This window comes from Ixodes scapularis, unplaced genomic scaffold (genome assembly GCF_016920785.2).
Source record: "Ixodes scapularis isolate PalLabHiFi unplaced genomic scaffold, ASM1692078v2 PGA_scaffold44__24_contigs__length_19508400, whole genome shotgun sequence".
Classification (NCBI taxonomy): domain Eukaryota; kingdom Metazoa; phylum Arthropoda; class Arachnida; order Ixodida; family Ixodidae; genus Ixodes; species Ixodes scapularis.
The window spans coordinates 16,502,683-16,520,128 of record NW_024609873.1 but is presented as its reverse complement, the minus strand read 5'-3'; the positions used below and the strand labels follow the sequence as shown (position 1 = coordinate 16,520,128).

Genomic DNA, 17,446 nt, shown 5'->3' with positions numbered 1-17,446 from the left:
GACAATATTTATATTGATTTTAGAGTGTATCCTGTTTTAGCCGGCTTTATTTGTTTTAACCTTAACTGATTTTGTAAACAAAAAAGTACTTGCTAAGAGCACATGTTTTACGTTTTTAATTTTTTTTTTATTTTTACGCTTGTTACCTGCATTGGCGCTGCAATCATGAAACGTAAGCGCGCTGCGTTGCTTTGCGAAAACCCTATACACCAACTTATGTTTACAAACAAACCGGAGCGCCCCTAGCGGACGCCACCGGCGCCGCGCATGCGCGATGGGGATATGGGCAAGAAGCTCGGCGCCCATAAACAGACCATTGAAATGATTGGCGTCGGTGTGAGTCCCCCTGCCCTTTTCCGCGTTCGAATTGTTGATTCTCCGTCTTCCTGGCGATATATGACTACTTGAGTGGAGTCAGCGAAAATTACCGAGGCTCGTTACACCGCAAAAATTAACGTGAATAATCTGACATGCGGCGATTAATTCCGCGTGGACACCACAGTTTGTACGCTAAAGGTTGATTCGCATGATGAGATTTCGCTCTTAATTTTCAGTCGCGACGCCGCTCGGGCTGCAAAAGCGTGAACCGTAGCTGAGATGGTCGACGTCGCTACTGAAAATCGCAAGCATAATCGGACGAAGTGATTTAGGCATAACAAGTCGGTGATGGTCACTGGTAACGATGATCAACATTTCCCTGTATCTACTGTTTACATCCAGCCTGCTTACCAACCTTCAAACTTAAGCCTTTTGAAGCCTGCACTTACTTATTATCGCAAGTACTACCTGGCCAACATTTGGTCCGCGGGCCGGCGTCGCCTACGAGAGCAGATGACAAGCAGAAACGTTTGAAAGAGCAGACGAACATTCGAAATATCATGCGGCCGTTTGAACTTGAAGACGCACTAAACGTAGTCCGCAGGTTGTCTGCACAACTTGACGGTTTTCTGGCGTTCATGTTGGAGCAAAACAAATGAATCTGATGGCCACAAGTATCAGTGAGTTCAACCCAAGGTGCCTCCCGCCCAAGCAATAATTGTCTGACGGCGTCTGCTTTTCCCTTTTCGCGGCATATATCCAGATTCTCGGACGAACCGAGCACATGAGAACTGACCTTCAATTTTTTGGCGATTCTTTTGGTATGGCCCACCTCGCGGCGTTTTGACGAGAAGGCAGGTTTTTGCCTGGTTCCTTTCACAACAACGCAGGAATGCACGTCTGGCATGGGGACTTCTGCCCACAACCCCAGACCGGAAGCGCGCCCGACGCGCCACCACCGCGCCGTGACGTAAAAGAGTTCAGTTTGTGTATTCTATAGACCAGTGTCCGGAAGTGCTCTTTTTAACCTAGGCCGCAAGGAGCAAAAGCGAACAGTAATCTTGAACCCAGACGCTCACGGGGAGGGGGGGGGGGGGGGGGGGCTGCGTCGGCCTTCGTCGGCTGCTTCCCGTTGAGGGCTTCTTTGCTGGTGTGCCAACTGCCGTTTCGCCGGAATCGGTTCTGTTTACCGCGGTATGTAAGTATAGAGCCCGTAATGTGAGAGCCGTTTGTTCACACGCCACTTTGCCGCTGTTGGTTTCCATCTAGCCGAGCCAGAAAACATCTCGCGACGAGTTGACCGCGCCGCGAGTGACGAAGAAAAAGCAAACATGGCGCCGGTTTGTACGATTGTTTTGGTGGCTCCGGTGTTGCGTGTCTTCGACGTCCTCGTGAGAAAATTCCCCTGCCATTCGAAGTTATTGCAAGCTCCACGAGTGACACGAAAGATGTGGAATCATCGTCCCGACTAAAAATAAGCAGGCCTTCACGAGCAACGACGATGCCGAACAGGCGCTTGGCACCATGGTGTCTTCAGATGCTCTACAACCCCGAGGTATTTTCATTTATCATTTGGAATGGCTTCAATACTGGGGAAATTAATCTATTTCGCGGCTTGTTAACGCCGAGGCGAGTGCCCTCCGTTGCAGTGCCGTTGTCGCGCAAAGTGCAGAGAAAACCGGGTGGCAACGGCGGCGGTGCTTTTTGATCGCTTTGATCTTGCGCCGTCGGGTTCATGGAGTCCTGAGTAAACGTACGTACGTGCGTCTGCTGGATCGGTGTTTTGTACTGCCGCAAAACTTTTTCTCGCGGGCATTTTTCTTGTGAAGCTTAGTAACTCATTAGACCTCGTCGTCGACTGCGCTCATTTGACTACGACGGACGAGCCTGCGAGATCTGAATTTCACTGCCTAAGATCCTTGGTGTGCTGTAATGAGGGCTAATAAAATATCACCGCGAACTTCTGAACAAACGAGTCGAAGTTTTGTCTGTTATCATAACTCATCGCCTGTCAGAATATTAATCAGTAGCGTTCCTAGACTCCGCCCCCACAGGCACCCTGCTTCGTTGCCCGATAGTGTCTCCTGGTACCTCGTAGAATTCCAGCTCCCACTTCAAGTAAGTAACATCCTGTAGAACTGGCAATTAATAGTTTCGAACCCAGACGCTCGCAGCTTGTGTGTGTGTGTGTGTGTGGGGGGGGGGGGGGCGTGCTAACATACTCGGAGCCCTCGTTTACGCCGCTTCGCGGCGGCAGACAAGGCGCCACATTACAAAAGAAAGCTAATCCGAGCTGTCTGTGTAACTAGACCCATTCGCCAGTCATTTGATGAAACTTCGTGGTCTGGTTTTCATTCGCTAAAACGGCGTTCGATCAACTGAACGCCTCCACATTATTTCGGCTCGGCAGAGCCGCGCTGCCGCAGAAAGGCAAGCAGATCGCGAAAATCGGTCTCAAACGTGCCACGAATGTAATGTCGTATACAAGAAGCCAACAATCAAGCATTTGAAAGCTACAAGAAAGCGGTAGCGAAATATTTACTACGCAATGAACCCGGACTGAAACGCGGATGTCAAGGGTCAGCAGACACCGAAAACATTTAAGACAAGAAAGGGTTTCTCTTGTTTTCTTGATGGAGATGGGTTCTCGAATGTTCACGACATCTTATCTGTTGAAGAACGGGCCGCTGAGGCTTCTGGTGAAGATATCTTTCACGATGTGCGGTGCATTCGGACAGCCTGCCGCATCCAGCTCCCCAAAGCAACGCCGCCAACGCAGCCCCCCCCCCCCCCCCCCCCCCCCCCCTCCTGCCTGCCAGTTCTCTCCGAGTGGTGGCGCGAGCGTAGATAAAGATGGCGGCGCCCTGGAATTGGCGCGGACACTGGTCTATAAGCCGACGTCGCCAACCTTGTTGCGTTTGGGTCCCGCAGTTTCTGAGGGGAACCCAAAAGTTGGGGCCCCCTATTTCAAAACTCTCTGTGAGTGCAGACGTACCAAATACAGTTGGGTTCAATTTTGGTCACCGCGAGAGTGAACCATCGTGGTGACCCACTCTCTTTGTCTCGCAAACACACACACACACGCATACGCACAGAAACAGGCACATGCACAGAAACGCACACGCACACGCGCCTATACAAACACGCCCATGGACACACACACATGCTACACAGGTGTTACGCACGAACGAACGCCATTCTTGGAGTGTAATTTAAATACAGTAATTTAATTACATTTGTGGGCAATCTGTGTTTGTATTGACTTGTTTATGTGTAGGATTTGCCTTAGCTGTAATTTAATTACGTCTAGCTCAATTATTAAAAAACGTGATATTATATAAATATGGATACGTGACTGGACACTCGCATACGTGTGAGGAGAAACCTTATCACATCAACATCCCTGAACTCAAGTAAACCTTTAAAAACAGTAATTGCAAATTAATTTAATTACAGTTAAAATAGTATTTACGATTATAAATAACTACTTTCTTTTCCACTTGTAATTCTGGTAGTAATTACCTACTTTTAAAACAAAGTAATTCTCATTCCAATTAAATTACATTTTCGAAATACTGCACACAGCTATGAAGCACGAATGAATGCACGCTCCTGTAGCCACACATGCATGCATGCATAAACACACACACACACACACCTACAAAGACAGTCAGAGACACAATGTGGATTCGATCCTGCCAGAAACACATCCCAGCTCGTGCACTCACAATGAACGTCGAGGTTGTACGACGCCTCGATCGAGCTCCCGATGATATTGGGGTTCTCGGCCACGCATCGCAGTCGCTTGCCGTTGTCCTCCCGTGTTGGCGTATAGGCCACCACGGAGAACACCCGGTTGCCAATCAGCAGCACCTACGCGCCACAATTTGCGCCGCTGTTGTGCACAAAGGTACGCTGATATTTAAACTATATTCACAATCTATGATTTCATAGATAGCACGATTGGGCCTCAGTGGCGAGCTAGGAACAAAGCAGAGCCGTCTATGTAAAGAGTTCGGTCATTAATTGGTAAGAATAAGGCGAATATAGTTTAAATTACCTTGGGCGTGTCGATTGACAGCACTTGTGACTAACCACCATCCACGAATATTCCCCTGGGGGAAGCAATAAGCTTAATTTATATCCTGCAATCACATATTGGGGGTAATGATATATTCAAGTATTTTCTTTCAGCGCGCTAGAGTTTAATTTTGAGACTCTTCGTAACTGAAAGGAACACATGTCACGCGGTTGTCAAGGAAACATTGAGAATACATTGGGAACGGTAAAAACCGCCGACTCGACTCCGTCGAAACTTTGACCCTAACCCCAAACGTGCACCCCATGTTGGCACTTTCGCCTCAAGTTTCAGTTAACTTTTTTCGTCAATGTCACTATTTCTGGCTCAGTGAATGCACTCAGCACCCCCCATGGAGGCTACCTATTACCACCAATCTCTAACAATTATCGATTCATGCACATTCAACCTCATAAAAAAAAAAAAAAGAAACTGCGCCGCTGTACGTGTTTTTTTCAAGATTATTTCAGATATTTTTACTTCACAGGATCATCACAGAAGGAATACGCGACACTGGTGGCGGCGGCTCTTCCGCTGCTCTACCCCGGCTGCCACCGAATCCTCTCATTGACTCAACGCTCTCTCTCTACGGCTCTGAAGCAGGGGTCGTAAAAACAGGAGCAGGACTCGCCAAATCGTAAGCGCTGCCATCTGTGGTCCCGACAGAAATAACGGGGAACAAAGCAAAAAATGTGGAAGAAGCAAGCGTACGATAGGTTAGACATGTTCCTTTTGCTGCGATGAGGTGAAGTTGTTCAAACGCTTGTCCAGCTAAAAACAAGTTAGGTGCAGGGCTTATGAATTATGTTTGGCTGCTTCTTTATGTACATTAAGGCGTTGCTAGGAATGTGATATCGTTTTGTTATGACTCATGAAATGTTCAAAGTAGCTGCAATCAACGAGTTATAAACAAAACCCCTCCCCGTGCCCCGCCTCCACAGGCTTGTCGCTCTTATGATTTGCACTCGAACTGTGGTCTTATATTTTAATATGACTTGCCTCCACAAAACTTTATAATTTGATTTTAAAGAAAGTTCGAGTGAGGACGTCCCAACATAAACCAGAAAAGGGCACTTTCTTTTTGTGTGTGGACAGTAGAGTCCTCATATTATTAATCAAATTCTTATCTCACTTCTCTAATGTCTTCGGGGATCCATAATTTACCTTAATACAGATAGTTGTAAGTAGATAGGAAGATATAACGCATGACATGCTACGTGAGAATAGCGAACCTGAAGAAATTATTACTTAATATACAACTGATCGGTATTAATTTGTCTAAACATCATCTTGCATGGGAAATGTCTGAGAAAAAGCAAAAGAAAAGCCCTAAATGTCCAGATGACAAATAGGTATACTTTAATTGTTTCTAAACAAACCGTGTCCTTTAGGATAACCACAAGCCCGTTCTGTCTCACTAACAGAAAATCTAAGAGGAGCACCTTGAAGTGATTGCTGGGTAACTTGGCTTTGCCCCTCCACCAGGAAATGACGGGGGCTGGTCGGGATCCGGCTGCCTCACACTCGATCTCGGCCGCCAGTCCCGCCACGAGAGGACGCTGTTTGGAACGGATGCGAACCGTGGATGGCTTCACTGTACCGCAGAAAAAAAGCAAGAAAAAGTATAGGTATTTTTACTATGCAAATTATTATATAAGAAATATTGACATTAAGCATGAATAAAAATTGCAGAACACCATACTGTGAATTGATACCTTGGTACTCAATTACAAAATATTTGAAAGTATAGATTGACCTTCAAGTTCCATACTGAGTCACATCTTCCTGTATTAAACTCCTGATGCAGGAAGAGCGCTGTTGGGGCCAAGAATAAAGCAAACTGCACAGTAAAAAAAAAAAAAAATGCGGCTTTTGAGAGCAAATTGTAAACGGCACCTGAAACTAATTTTGAACATTAGTAAAAGCTTTTACACTAACATTTAAAAGTTCTCACCTGCGAAGAAACCTTCGGCGACCCGAGCGATCTCCAACTATAACCTGTATTCATAGACATAATTCCTCGTCAGTTGCTGAGGACGTTGAAGCGCAACGAAAATCATGGGATAAGGTGTGTTCTGTAGACGGATGTCTGTTAGTTGAGTTTGTCTCCCGTTTACATTATGTAAACAAGGTCAGAGCGGAGCAGCAGCACAAGGCTGCCGCAAAACGTGTGTCCCGTCTCTTTGACTGTAAAGTGAACTTCTTCCCCCAGTCACCCTTATTGAGGCAAAGGAAACCTGCTGTGTCGTGATAAAAGCACAGGTCCGAATCCGCCTGTTGAAATTGATGACCAAACACGGCGAAAAAAGACAAATAAAACACGGCTGTCTACAGCGAACAAGTGTTGTTTGCTGTATGCGTCCTGCTAGAGTGGCGACATCCTTTGGGAGGATAAGCGGTGCTTTTTTCTGATCACGGCCACCATTTTGCACCTCCCCAGCACCAAAAACAACCGCATTTGTGATGGAGCGAGTGACGTTGCGCGTGCTTCAAATTACGTTGTTTCACAAGCGGCAAGGCTCAATAACTGCTTAAACATTTTGTAAACGACTGCACAAAGTGCGAAGCAAGACGGCGGCAACGCTAACAGACGACAGAGTTGAACCCTTTATGAGAGGGCCGCAAGCCTAGCAACATTGTGGAACTCTACGGCTGTCAAGATATCACCATACATCGCTGAAGAGAACGCATTCGTGCTTTGCGGTTAAAATTCCACCAATCAGCGACCATATATTAAAGAATCCTTATGATCAATGTATGTGGCAGTGCAAGGGTGTTTATCATTCTGCTACAAAGTTGTTCGATTGGTCGGTCTATGAGCCGCGGAAGTCATCGTACTGACCCGTCCTAATAAAACGAATGGGTCGTACGATATTTGTGCTAATTGTGGTGCCTCGGCGTGAGCCTGAGGATCATCTGCGCTTTCAAGAACACGGCGGTGTCACTTTCAGCGAGCAGATTATATTTTGCCGTATCGTGCACCGATGGCCACTCACGAACTTAGCTGGTTAACTGAGACCGAGGGCTCAAAAGTAGGAATCTATGATTCTCCACTATGTGAAACAGAAAGAGTTCATACAGAATCACGCACAATCAAAATGTATAAGCTTAAAAAGAAAGGTGTTTAATATTTTTTTTTCTTTTGATTTATTATGCGCGTGCCATCCGAACGGTTTTCCAAGCCTTTTTGGATGCTCTCGGAGATTTTTTCATAGTTTCTTAACTACTTACATCTCTCTAATTTAGTATTTATCTATTATTTTAGATAAAATTAATTTCATAGGGTTAACGCAAAAGGTGTTGAACTTTTTAAAAAGCAAGCCTATCGTTTTCCATAGAAAGCACCACAACAACAAACTGTTCACAGAAACTTCAAAACCGTTCGTAAAATATAAAATACACAAAAAAGTTAATGACACACGCCATAACGTTTTACAACATTTAACTTTTGCCCAAAATCAGTTGTAGCATGGTCGCCCAAATACAGCACGCAGATAACTGACGGAATTCCTGAGCCGTCGGGGTATCGAGATTGAGCCCACATAAGAGCTAAAGGCTTAAAAAACGTTTGGTTTAAGTCGGAGAATATGTAAGAACAACTTTGAGCCTTTTAGTATATTGTTATTTTCCGTGGTCGCAAATTTGATCGCAATGAAAAAAAATCCAATTTGGATGTGTTGTGAGAAACATACCCCTAAAAAGTGGGCATGTCTAATGAAGTGTCTTTAATTTATTTACGCAACGTCGAGCGCGAGGGTGCAGTCCTTATTGCTAGTCTGCGATGTATGTGGTTGTTTACTTTAAAAATACAGTCTCAAAACGACTAAAAACTCCAAGATTCTAACGCTGTTTAATATTCGTTCCAGATATGCAGACATATTTGCGGAAAAGGTTTTCTTGAGACATCTTTTCAGGCCAGATTGTTTTTTGTGAGCACCTTGAACACTCCTAAGAGCTGAGTTTTTTGTTTTTTTCTAAAAAAAATTATACACGTCTTTTCAGTACAAGGTTGACATTCCTATTTGATAAAGCCGAATGACTAAATATATATATATATATATATATAAATCATTTTTTATGATTCTCAGTGCAGGCATTTTCTGCACAGCCATTAAAAAAATAACACGTAAATCGGGAAAGCAATTTACCAGTAGAGAACACATCATGGTTCTATTTAAATATCTGTGCGGTTTCACGAAACCCTTTAACACTTCTGGTAAGCGGTGTTCCGTCATGTTGATGAACAGTTTGTACGCAGGTGTTTAGTTATTGACGCTATTTTCAACGTTTGTGAAACACACAAACATTGCTAGTTGCTCCGCCGACTACGGAATTCCGTAACTACGACCCGGAGGCTATTTGAGACGGCAAAAACCTACTCGTAACCCGCGCTTTTTTTTTTTTTGGAGGGGGGGGGAGTCGGACCGGTGGCATTTATTGCGGCCATTTTGGCCACCGACAGGTCAACTGCTAGATTGCTAGCTCGTCTTAAAATTAAATAAAGGTCTTTATGTATAAATATCGAGTACCTATACGATGATACTTTATGTTTCTCTACATGTTCCCCCATACTTCAACATCCCTAGGGCAAACTGGACAATCGGACATCTCCTATGCTGTTGCATCAACGCAAAGCGACATCCAACGCAAATAAAAATTTCGCCAATTGAACTCTCTTTACGCTTATCCTCGTGTCCAGATCGAAAAAAAAAGTGAAAGAATACCCAGACAACTGAATTCTATAACGAGTTTATTTTTGATTTATTTAGAAAGAAGTTTGCATTATAACATGTGATGGTTTCACAAAAAAAAAAAAATATTATTAAAACATTACTCAAATTCAGGAAAACTATCTATCAAACACAACTAGTATAAAACTAGTGTACAAGGAAGTATTTATACAAATGTTATTCGAATATAGAGACAAAAATATTTATCAGCAAAACTAGCATAAATACCATTTCAATCAAACCACTACATTATAAAAGGCAATATAAAAACGAAAGGAATAGGGAAGCAACATTTATCAAACACAGGCATTAAAATATTTTGTAAACTCTTTCAAAAATTCGTCAAGAGGACATCTTTAGGCAGCCTTTTTAACTATTCAAAATTTCTCGGGAAAAAAATTAATGAAACATCAGCGTGACAAGAGTGCGATAGGATTTTGCTAGGGTGACCGGTTCATTCTAATAGATAAACTGTTCTTGTGAAAAAAATCATTTTAAATATATTTTTAAATGTTGTCTAAAACGTTTAGCCAAACAGATTCTTTTTTTTTTGGTGCAGGTCTTTTTTATACTGGCACTGTATCCACTGAACCGACCAATCCTATATCTCACTGGAAAACAAGACTGGAATAGAATGACAGAAAAATAGAAATACAAAAATTTAAAAGAAAGTATAAGAGAAACAAAAGAGGATTCGATAGATAAGAAAAGAAGGAAATTTTATCAATGAGAAAAAGTATAGATACGGAACAAGGAAAGAAAAATTAATAGTGGCGAGAGAGAGATTATTTTTGATATTCTATAATCCAACCTGCCCGGCACAGTTTTGTCGAGAACTCATGGAGCGTTGTAGTGAATCTCACTCTAGATATGACACGAGTGTCCCGTCCTGAGATTTAAAAAAAACTCGGAGGTTGAATCTCGTTCTTAGAGCTCTACCATAAAAATGCATTTTTTAACCCCATTTGGAGGGCTCGTGTGATTTAGGCAGGGGCAGCTCTAGCGTGGCATTCCAAGTCAACAGTCGCAAACACGAGGAAGCTCCCAAGAAGCGTTCCTGCTCCTCGGCCAAGCGCGTGCTTTGGCGCCGTGGTACCTCAAGCGGTTTTCAAATCATTGAAGAGCCCTTCGCTTTATAAATCGAACGCACCGATATTTCTTTGTTTCCTGCAAAAGCTATCGTGTTTGAAAACTGACAATTCTTTATCATCTGAATTCTGGGAGAAGGCCGTAACGAAGTACCGGAACGAAGAAACGTAAGGAAGTGCCGACACAAAGAACGGTCACTTCAAACGTAGCCGAGAAATTAACAAAGCCTTATTTGAGGTCGCATGAAGAGGTCACGTGATGTAATCTTTTCCACTAAATTTAGTGGGAAAATGAACGTCGCCCGAAAATAATTTTTCTACTATGTTTCGCGGGGAAATTAGTGTAGCTGTTCTTCGTTACGCATTTCCCGTGGGATTCGCTTCTTAAAACACATTATGCGTAAAAACGAAAAATGTTGCTACGCAAGGGGATCTAACTCGGCAGAACTCCGAGGTCAGACACGTTGATCTTACGGTTGCCCCTAGTGTATTGGATATACTTCCTTACTCGCTCGACACAGCGCAAGCAATGCGCATCTAAATTCCGCGCGACATTAAAAACCGTCCGAAACCTTAGACGTTGTTTAAGCACTGCGGCGCCCGCACACTCTGCACAGAACTTTCAAAAACCGAGATGCTCTCATTAAACTCCACCTCACGTCGGCGTTTCAAAAAGCCTCAAACGACGCGGGAAACCGACGGAAGAGAGCGGGTCCGCAACTTTCATTTCTCGGCACCGCCATCACAACGCTGGATGTTTCTATCTCCTGTATGTTTCCTGAATATTCCTACCTACACGGTGAAACAAGGAGACGCCAGGCTCTTTAAATCGACCAGAAAATTCGGTTTTTTTCCCTATCGCGCTACGACTTTGTGCAGCGTTGCACACAGATGGTGCTTTTTTTTTTTTTTTTTATAAAATTTGCGAAGAGCGAACTTATCTGAGGAAAACGCAATGAAAGAAAACGGCTTAGCTCCTATGGAAACGCAGCGACGCCACCGGTCTGCAAATAACACGGCGCCGTTTCGCACGGGATACAAGAGATGGCGCAAGCGGTCGCGACGCCAACTGCAGCCAACGAACGAGCAGACGACGCCGAGGGCCGGCCCTTTTGCAGACAAGGAACTGCAGTTCCTTGCTGTTACCGCGCCTGTCTTTTTTGTTTCTGCGACTGTCGGCGCCAGCGGAACGAGCGCCGCTTTTGAGTCGAAAAGATCGTCGGCTAAAAAGGTACGCTCTCGTCGCCGTATGCTCGTTCGTTAACGGCGTTTGTTGCGCCATCTCTTGTCTCCCGTGCGAAACGGCGCCGTGTTGCTTGCAGACCGGTGGCGTCGCTGCGTTTCCATGGGAGCTAAGCCTTTTTCTTTCTTTACTTTTTCCTCAGGTAAGTTCGCTCTTCGAAAATTTTACGAAAAAAATGCACCATTTGTGGGCAACGCTGCACAAAATGGTAGCGCGATAGGTTAAGAAACCGAATTTTCTGGTCGATTTAAAAAATCCTGGCGTTCTCCTTGTTTCACCCTGTAGAATACAAGAGAGGCGCCCAGCGTAATCGCTAGTGGATTTCCGATCGTCCCAAAACGGCAAACAAGCTAAAGCTATTCGGAGAACAAGTCATCTGCTTCCTGCGCGGGAGTTGCGGTGAGGTCAGAACGACGCAGAGCGCTGATTGGCTTTGATTTGAAGGGTAGTGACTGGACCTAAATGCTAGATGCCTCGAGGTTACCCATTATGTTTTTTCAGTGCGCAGCTCTTAGGCGCCCATTTCCAGGTTGAGCGGCATCGGCGTCGGCTTAACCGCGCGTTGCATTATGGGACGCTTCGCACAATGACGTCACACTTGACAACACGTGTGACGTAACGAGAGCACTAATATTTCCACTCTAAATTTAGCGGAAAAATCGACGTAACGGGACTTCAACACCGATTCATTTTGTCCGCTATATTTAGCGGGAATATTTTCGCTAAATTTAGTGAGAAAATTTGGAAAATTACCCGCTAAATTTAGCAGGAAATTTTCGGTAAATTCCGAGGAAATTTAGCGAATATTTTCCTCTAAATGTGAGGGGAGCACAGGAGAAGAGGAGGGTACTAGCAGGAGGAGGTGTATATCCTCCCTTCCATACCCTCCCCTCCTCCTCCTCAAGAGCTGCGCTCTAATTCGTCATTAGGGGGACTTGTAACCGTCTTTCATTTTTTCAATCGTCCAATAAGAGCTCGGCGTTCTGACATCTTCGCAACACCCGCACAAAAAGCAGACGAACTTGCGCTCCGCATGGACGAGAGGATACGCATCATATCATCAGGCGCGTGCGTCTGGCGCCACCGTGCGCTACCGTCGCGGTCAGCATGAGACGCAGTAGGACGGGCTCTTGCGTGGCGCTGGCGTAAATCTACTATTGTCACTGAAAGGGTGAGATCGGCAGCGGGTGCCTTTCGAATGTACCGGCACACGGCACGGGTTCATGCCTCGCGACGTGCTCGGGCCGCTTGCGCGCTTTAGGGGTTCACGAGACGGCGAAGCGTTGACGAAGGTGGGAAGCTCTCCAGCTCAACGCTGAAGAACCAAAATTCCTCCCCCGCCGTCGTCTCATTGTCAGGGAATGTAGCGATGACGTTTGAAAGAGAAAGACGCAGGCCATACGGAGTGCAAGTTCGCCTGCTTCTTCTGTAGGGATTATGGTGACGTCAGGACGCCCATCTCTGATTGGCTATGATTGAAGGATAGTGCGTCGACTCGAAAGCGAGCTGCGCACAATCCTTTAATAAAGCCAATCAGCGCTTGGCGTTCTGACGTCACCCTAGCCTCAACTAAAAAAGCAGAGCAGCTTGCGCTCCGCGTCGGTTTACTCCCCTCCTCATTAAATTCGAGGCCTCGTCACGTCGCAAAACGAGAACCACGAAGACAGCGCGCGTTGTAGACGTCTGTGACTCACAGAACGCAAACGACAGAAGGAAAACAAAGGAATTAAGGTGGCAATGCAGGCGAGTTGGTTCATGACTTGAGAAATTGGAAACAGCGCGCAAAAAAGGCGAGGACAACGAGAGTAGAGCACAGGACAAGCGCTGACTATCAACTGAAGTTTTATTTAAAACGGCTCAAACAAGGAAACACCACAAAGCCAACCAACGCCGAAACAACCAATGGCGTGTCGCTCACCATGCATCTGTAAAATCGCTATTCTTTTTTGTGAAGGTAAACCGAAGGCTGGTTGACGCAGTGCCCCGAGCCAGCTTTTTCGATAGCCATGCGCCTCCAGCACCTCCCTTTGCACTTTTGTTCGCCCCCTGCCAATGATTATGGTATCTTTGAAGACGGGGTCACGCAAGCAGTCTCTGCAGTGTACGTAAGTGTCCTCCTGTCATTGACTGCAGGGAAAGAGCATGTTCATGCATTCTCTCATTGACGCAGCGTCCCGATTGTCCTGTATAAACCCGGCCGCATCACAATGAGATTTTGTAGATGACACCCACTACGAAATCCGCAAACTTTTTGACGTGTTTAACCGTACATGACTTCTTGTTACTGTTTGCTGGTTTACGTGGGGACAAAGGGTTAAACTCTGGCACCAAGCAACGCTCAACGGGCTGGGGTGCTTTGCCGCAGTGAGATTGTTTATATTGCGTGCAAAATATAACACGTGGAGGCGTATGGACTATTCTCGATACACGTTTATAAAATATGTTTTCTGGCGAACGCAATTATCTTTATGTTGTTTTAGTTATAGTCACCGACAAGGCAAGAAGGGAAGAGACGATCTTCAGTTATCCCGCTTTCAGCGCGACAGTCTATAATCTACTCCGAGTTATGTCGACATTAAAAAAAAAAAAGAAAAAGCCGGAGACGACGGACGAAAAAGAGGACAACATACAAAACGTCCCAAAATGTTTAGCATCAACCAGCTCGCCTGCCGACTTACTTTATCTTATATCGACCTCAACTGCTTTGCTCAATATACCATACTAAGTCAAATTTGGGGGTTTTACGTGCCAAACCAACGGCGGGCATCTGGCACGCCCCAGCGGAGGACTGAGGATTAATTTCGACCACCTGGGGATCTTTTGACGTGCAACCGAAAGCTCGGTTACACGGCGTCTTCTCCGCAATAAGCCTCCCTCATATTGCGGGCACCTCGGCCGGGATTCGAACCCGCCACATGGGGATCCGTAGGCCGACGCTCTCGCCTCGGAGCCACCGAGGTGGCTTACCATACTTCTAATACTTTTAGTAGCAGTTTTTTATCCTTCAAATACGTTCAAATGAAAGTATGTGTTACACTTTTTAATTACATTTTTCAGTTTCTTGTACTCAGTATCTCAAATGGATTTTTTTTATATTTGAGATATTAGTGCGTGGAATGATTTAAGGCTGATATGGATCAGTGCATACCAGAAAAAAAGGTGTCCCGATTACAAACTTGGGTAAGGGGAGGGGAAGAGACCGAACATAGAACATGAAACAATGCAGGAGCAAAAACGCATTCATAAAAGGCTATGTGCAAACTCAAAACGCCAACAAAATAAAAATAAAGAAAAAGGAGGAAACGATTTCAGAAGAATTCATTTGGTTTTTAATTGCAAAGGGCTTTGCTCTGCCTTCCTCGAAGGGGTAAGCAATTTGGCGGAGGAGTTTGGCTTAGTTGGCGAGGATGGAGGAATGGAGGAAAAATTTATTACAGTCACAGATAGGAGGTTAAAAGATTGGTGGAAATTATCTTCAAAAAAGTATTGACTTTAAACTTCCTAGCCTATCTGGGGACAGGCGGGACAGAGAAAAAATCGGTCTCCCTTCAGCATGCAATGTCAGAAAAAAAAAAATGTAGTAAAGGGTCGTTTTTCTCCCTTCTACTGCCGCGTCCCCGAACGCTCACGAGAAGATGGGAAGAACGAAACGATTTTCTCCTTCTCCAATTAAGCTTATCTTCTTTCAGTTTCGTTTTTCGAGCGCGTGGCGCGCATTGTTTATTAAAGGATGTTGTTGTTTAGTGGAATGAGCTTCAGCGGCAGCGAAGGCGGCCTGTAATTCCGTATCCCTGTGTAAACGCGCAAAACATCTTGGCTGCACTGGCGTCTTCAACGCTTAGTCGAATTAACAAACGGTTAATGAAAAAATAGTCAGAGTGCAGGCGAGCTGTTGTAAGTTGAACATGATTGCAAACCGGAGACTGGGGCAGAAAGAAAACAGAACAGAAGGTAGTAAAAGAGGAGGCAACGTCTCAATTTTCGGACAAGCAACTACCTCGTACCAACGGCAACCCCCCCCCCCCTTATTGAAAATTCCATCAAGCTACGTAATTTGGGACACTGACTGCCAGTCAGCAGCGTTGGTGGAACGTGATGGACCATCAGACGTCACCTGATGGTCCATCAGATGACGTCTGACTGCCACTGCCAAGGGAATTTCATCAACAAGGGCAGCATTTATATAAGAGTAAAGCTATACGCACTCATAAATATCGCCAAATGCCGCGACAAAACAAAATGTTTGAGAAAAAAAAAGCAGCATTATTGCGCATTGAATTCGCGACCACATGCGTACAAATCGGACACCTTAACCGCTATGCTACGATACCGTTAGGGACACTCGATTTGACTATTCGTTTTATACGAAATGCTTTGGCTGCAAATGCAGTTACGCCGTCAGCATGTTATGCAAAGCACTCGTACATCACTCGCCGTACTTCAGTTCTACTCACCTGCCATGTAGAGTACTTTCGCGTCGTAGAACGATCCTTTTGTTTGCGCATCACCGGCCCAGTAGACCTGGTACACCCTGTCGTCTTCAACTACACCGCTAAAGTCCCTTACATCGTCGGAACTCACAACAGGCTGCGTCTTGTCGAGTAGACATTCTACTAAAACATAAGACATTGTAGAGCCCGGGCAGGATTGACAGGTTGGAGCGAGCGGGCAAACAAAACGAGTCGAGAGCGATCGCTCATGAAAGCTCGGCGAAGCCTCTATGGGCGAAGCGAAGTGCGAAGTGTCGTGTTCGGCGCTTCGGCGGGCTTCTGATCAAGGTTGTCGGTCGGCTGCGTGCCATATCTCTAACATCAGCGGTTTTATGGGCTCACGTCCCGAAATCGTTTTCTTGTGCATAGATTATTTTTCGTACTCATAGATTTGACGAAATAGTGGTATCCGAACGAACTTTACGTCCTCTGACCGTACGTCTGTCTGCACGTCAAAGCTTTTTGACGTACAGTCAAACCCAATCGATGTACAATCAGAATCGCCATCAAGACATCTTGATGGCATTTCGCGGCGGCCGACTGCCACCAGGAAACCATCAGAGAACCGACAAGTGGAGTCTGACTGGAGTTTGACTGTCGGTCAGAGTAACTTGTTGGCCAATCAGACATGCTTGACGTACAGTCAGGCACAGTCAGCGGTCCACTAGAAAACATTGACTGCCAAACAGGGTTACATTGATCGATTTTTCCTTCGGCCCCCCCCCCCCCCCCCCTCCCCCCCCGAGGCGGCTCAGCAGCTATCGCAAGAACCGCAAGGCAACTGTGTCGCGCTCATCCGAGCAAGTTTCTGCTCTCGGAGGGGGAGCTTTATATAATGAAAACATAACACTAGCTTTCCACGAACTATATTTATTACCGAAGCCAGCTTCCCGTGCAGGTAAGGATATGCGTTTCAAACGCTGTCACTTGATCTTCTCGTTTTCACCACTGCGATGAAAAACAGAGACAACACAAAACCTGCCGCTGCGCACACATAACGTCTCACATTAGAAATTCTCACATTGAGACGTTGCCTCCTCTTTTACTACCTTCTGTTGTGTTCTCTTCCTGCCCCAGTCTCAGGTTTACAATCATGTTTAACAAACGGTGCCGTTAAAAACGGCGAAGTTCTGAAACACGGCCGGCTGCGCCCCGTGCACGAAGCTAAGGTGGCCTTCTCCGTATTGCGAAACCATCGCTGATCTCTATGACCAGATGCTGGATCGCGCTTTCCCGCTCCGTGAATGCGGCCACCGAATGGCCATCTTATGACGTCCTATATTGGACCTTTTGGAGTACGTCGAATGCAAGTCTCGCGGTGCCATCTGAAAGCATGCACTGTGCAAGCCCGAAGTGCTTCGTCTCCGCAACACTTCGGGCATGCACAGGGCGTGTGATTTATTTTCGAGGTGTCTCGCGCGCCAGGGTGCATGTGCCTCTGAAGCAACGTTTTATCTTACTCTGACGACAGTTGTCGTAACTTCCAGCACACCCAGGTC

The 17,446-nt window shown here is 45.6% G+C and overlaps 1 protein-coding gene across 1 annotated transcript in view; it reads right to left on the bottom strand.

Moving 5' to 3' along the window:
• LOC8030106 (hemicentin-1) overlaps positions 1–17,446 on the bottom strand; it is a 258,179-nt gene that overhangs the window by 28,124 nt on the left and 212,609 nt on the right. Inside the window, exons 5-6 of the mRNA XM_040503412.2 lie at positions 5,839–5,990; positions 4,047–4,191 (exon numbers count right to left, since the gene is read on the bottom strand). Of these exons, the coding sequence (XP_040359346.2) occupies positions 4,047–4,191; positions 5,839–5,990 (297 nt within the window). The remainder of the gene's footprint in view (positions 1–4,046; positions 4,192–5,838; positions 5,991–17,446) is intronic.